This window comes from Hylaeus anthracinus, unplaced genomic scaffold, assembly GCF_026225885.1.
Source record: "Hylaeus anthracinus isolate JK02 unplaced genomic scaffold, UHH_iyHylAnth1.0_haploid 27435, whole genome shotgun sequence".
Classification (NCBI taxonomy): domain Eukaryota; kingdom Metazoa; phylum Arthropoda; class Insecta; order Hymenoptera; family Colletidae; genus Hylaeus; species Hylaeus anthracinus.
This window is the reverse complement of record NW_026535225.1, coordinates 1,396-5,634: the sequence shown is the minus strand read 5'-3', so window position 1 is coordinate 5,634 and position 4,239 is coordinate 1,396. Positions and strand designations below refer to the sequence as shown.

General features: G+C 50.7%; 1 protein-coding gene across 2 annotated transcripts; it reads left to right on the top strand.

Annotated features, from left to right (window-relative positions):
• Positions 1-237: 237 nt before the first annotated feature.
• Positions 238-3,959, top strand: LOC128893401 (uncharacterized). 2 transcript variants are annotated; one of them, XR_008461322.1, is made up of 2 exons: positions 238-3,468; positions 3,536-3,959. XR_008461322.1 is itself a non-coding variant. In XM_054154313.1 (2 exons), exons 1-2 carry the CDS (start codon positions 1,595-1,597, stop codon positions 3,377-3,379), a joined length of 1,104 nt encoding a protein of 367 aa, XP_054010288.1. In that variant the 5' UTR covers positions 238-1,594; the 3' UTR covers positions 3,380-3,388. The 2 variants fall into 2 exon arrangements, 1 of the variants encoding a protein (XP_054010288.1); XM_054154313.1 differs by lacking the exon at positions 3,536-3,959 and having other exon boundaries at positions 238-2,687; positions 3,369-3,388.
• The last annotated feature ends 280 nt before the right edge of the window (positions 3,960-4,239 follow it).

The following is a 4,239-nucleotide window of genomic DNA, read 5'->3' as shown; positions in this document are numbered from 1 at the left end:
TCCGACCTACCAGATAACCCCGGAGTGCCCGGACTATCCCCGACCTCGTAATAATAACGACGGACGCCACGATCGCGACACTGGATCGCACGTTTCGTCGGAACGCGAAGAAAACGAAAACGGAGCCAGGTGACCGTTCACGAAATACGGGAAACTATCGTCGGGATAGTCTGGATCTTGGAAAGATCGTTTCCTCGAGTATATCCTGGCCCCCCCGCCCCCCGCCCCCCCCCCCCCCCCCCCCGCGCCACGAGGGATCCATCGGCAACGATCGAACGTCGATCCACCACCACCTTCGATCGAGCGTTGCGCGGAGGCTCGTCGGTCGTTCGTTTCGCCACACCGTCACCCGTCTTCTCGCGAGTTGGTTGTTTATCATCGCGGAGGGAGCATCGTACGACCTCGCCAGGGTGTTTTCGCGCGGTGACGGAACGTGTCGGAGCACAGTCAGCTAAGCGCCGGTGGTCCGAGCCAGGTTTCGCGATACGCGATACACGTCCGCGAGCAGTGGGTGAGAAGTGGTGGCAAGTGAACCCCGCGAATTATTCTCGCGAAAGAAATCTCCGCGCGTGATTACGACCCTCCGCGACTCCGGAAGGATACGCGCTCCCACGGGCCGGGAAGGGGGGTGGGGAGGGCAGTCAGTGAAAAGAGAAACAGTGATACGGGGACAGAGACAGGGATAAAGAGAGGAGGTGGTGGCGGTGACTGGGAAGAGAGGGAGAAAGAAAGAGTGAGAGAAACCCGTTAAGGCGGTACGAGTAACGTGTCGGTAGAAGTTCTTGCGATTGATAGAGGGACCGAGAGAGAGAGGAACAGAGCGAGGTCGACGAAGGTAATCGGTAGCATCAACCTGCGTGCTTCGACAAGACCGATTAAAGGCGAGCGAACGACGATCCTTTCGTCTTCTTTGTCGCTAATTCCCTTCGTCGAAGGCGTTTCGTCGATCGTCTCCTAACCGCCGATCGGATTCACCCAGGATCATTCGCAGTGTAACGAGTACCCTCGGCGATATATCGGACACGGGAAGTCAGAAACGATTCGGTCGGTCGTTTTCATTCAGGATACATCGAACGTCGCCTCGATGCTACCTCGTAAACCAATCCCGTGGTTTCCTATCTTCGCGAACAAGCCGTTCTGACTACCGCGAGCTGGTTCCTTCGACCGTGTCGTTGATTGCTCCATCCTACCGCGGAAGAACCGCTGCCACGGCGGTCAGCGATAATGCGAGAGTACCGAAAACGCGGTACAAGGACGGTAACAGAGGACCAGTTGCCGCATCCTCGGTGTTCGGCGAGAAGCTTCCAAGCGAGCCTGTGTTCGGCGAAACCGGAGTAACCATGAGGTGGTCATCGTATTCTTCCATCGTAGACGCGCCTTTTCACTCTTGCGACTGCCACCGCGACCAAACGAATCGCCGGTGGCTCTGATCCAGCTGATCATCGACGGGTGTACAAGTTCGCCGGACACGGAGGCCGACGTGGAAAACGATAGAACGAGCAAAGATACGAGCGCCAGCGATATCGAGATAAAAGCGAGGAAGCGGCGCGTAGATAAGAAGGAGGGCTCGGAAAGGAGTGTGGATGAGACCGTCATGCCCGCTGAGATCGACACGGGCGGGCCAAGGGTGCTGCACTGTGATTACCGTGCCGACTGCCCGATACCGATCGTAGCCTCAGCTTCCACCGAGTCTTCCTTGCGCCGCGATAATAGAGCCGTTCGAGCCTCCATCGCGCGACGACTACCGCGGATCGATTCCAACGAATCGCTCGACGAAGAAGCTACGAAGTCTCGTCGTTGCTCCGTTTTGCCATCGAGACGAGCAGGATCGAGAGGATTCCAAAGAACCGAGCCAAACGTTCCTAGGCTTGCCGATGCGTCGCAAGCCATCCGAGATGATCGCGATGACTCTTGCCTGGAACTGCCAGAGTCCAGGCTCCGCGGTGTCGTCGACGAGCACGCGGAGAATTCAGTGACAAAGCGTTGGCGATTTCGTGCTTTCGATCCCACGAGGAATCGATTCCCGAGCGGGAACGACGGGGAACGGGGCTGCTGCTCTAAACGCGATTTCTCGGCCGAGAACTGGCCGCAGGTCCACGCAGCGGATTGCGTGCGAATAGGGAAGGCATTGTTCTCTAGTCAGTCGAGCGACCGAACCTACGAGAAGCTCGTTCCAGGGAGCGTGCTTCCGTCCTTGGTCGATGAAACGTGGAAGGAAGTGGACTCGACGAATTCCTGGAGACGTGAGTCGTGCGTCGCCAAGGTCGCGCCGAGCGTTCGCCAGACCGAGTTTCCTCGTGACGACGGGTCCACGAGGTGTCCCCGGGGAACGAGGAAGAAGAGACGCGAGTGTCCAAACAGCCGTTCGTCGTACATTCGGTTAGCCTTTCTCCTGTTCCTCGTCGCGTTCGGGCAGTGCGGGCTCCGTAAATCGAGCGTGTTCAACTGCAGTGCGAGACCGAGTACCGGCGTGTTGAGTGTATTCGCGATTGGCACAGTTATCAGTGCAGTGAGTGCCGCGCCGGTTGATTTAACGGGCGATGCCGGCGTGAGGGCCGAACGATCCGCCAATTTGTCCCACATCACCGGCGCTTCCAGGAAAATACAGATGTACATCAAGAATCGACATCTACAGATCCTGCCGGATGGCACGGTGAACGGATCCAACGACGACACGTCGGATTACAGTGAGTACTGCGCTTTCGATTATTTATGTGACGTCCACCTCGCGCTCTCCACGGGAGTAATCGTTCGCGACCAGTCGCGGAAAACTGTCGCTAAACGGAAACCTCTCTCGTGCTAGAGAACTGCTCTTGGTTTATCGCAGGTTATTGCAAAGTTCATAGCACTTGGACGAAGTAGGCCGTGTGCGAGATACGGTAGAGACTGAATGATTTCGTCTACACCGGCGTGTCCCGTGGATATTTTAAACTATTCCTTGAAAAACGATCGGAATCGCGAAATCAAACCTTTGTCGATATCTGCTGGGATCGATGAACGATAGGGGTTATTTAAAAAATCAATATTAGACGAGATGCGTGTACAACATTTATTGCGTTAGTCGGTCAAATTATATCAGATTGTCCGAAAAGTTTCTTTCGTTTTATTGATAAGTAATACATGCACGATATTTTATGTCCAATGTTACGTTATTGAATTGCGTACGATTCATTTTGCTCCATTACTGTTACACCGTCGACATCCAAGAAATTAGATTGTCTATTTATATAAACACTACCGCGCAAAATAATTGAGTGGAAATTACGAAAGAAACTTTCGGGACAACCTAATACTTGACTTTTGGAAAAGATTTATTCGACAGAACCACTGATAATCGCCAATAACGTGATGTACAAATGAAATACTAGAACACCTTTAGGAAAAAGCCTTTACAAGTGGTCCGAGAAGTTTGAGTGTTGGTTCGTTTACGATCGACGTCAGCTGTTTCAAATCCTACAGAGTTCGGAGGTATTCTATTTCGTACGTCCCGGTTTAGTCGACGCGGCTTCATCGGTGACGTTGACCTTATTTTCAGACTCCGCTTGGACGGACGTGTTCGATATCCCAAGTTCCCGATTGTGCATTCGAGACGAATAAAAATCGTGGAATTTCAGCATTCCGTACGGAACGTCGCGTCATCGGCTCGCTGGTGGAGATTAGCAGGCTAGCAAATTTGGAAGTTAACGCGCAACGTGAACGAGAGCTCTTGCCGAGATCCCCTCGAGACTTTTACTAAGAAAATTAATTGGACACCTTATCGAACTTCATTAAGATAAACGCTCCGGTACCGAGATCCATTGATTACGAAGAGTAGGTGAAAATACCGCGGGATTGTAAATGCTGGTTTAATTACTGAAGCTTTTCGAGGATTTCGAACGTATCTAACGATTAGGCTTAATAACATTACATATTCGGGGTTTTTAAGTCCGTACGAAACGCGATACTTTGCATTAATTTTAAATAAATGTGTAAATGTAAATGTATAATGTGATAAATAAGTGTGTAAATGTAAATTCAGTTACATTTATTTAAGGTACTGACTGAAATGAATTTGTCGAACATCGAGAATACGTTCACAATTAGTAAGATTATCTAGAAAATAAACGAGTAGATAGTAAGATTATCTGAAAAAGCATTAAACAATAACTCTGAATTTCTTATTTTAAATCATCACTTTGCAACTATGAATTTTTAATTTTAATAATTTGGAATTCCAAATTAGCATACCAATATATATAT

Excerpts from the sequence above, each read along its gene's own strand:
- LOC128893401 (XM_054154313.1), top strand. The coding sequence starts at position 1,595 with ATGCCCGCTGAGATCGACACGGGCGGGCCAAGGGTGCTGCACTGTGAT.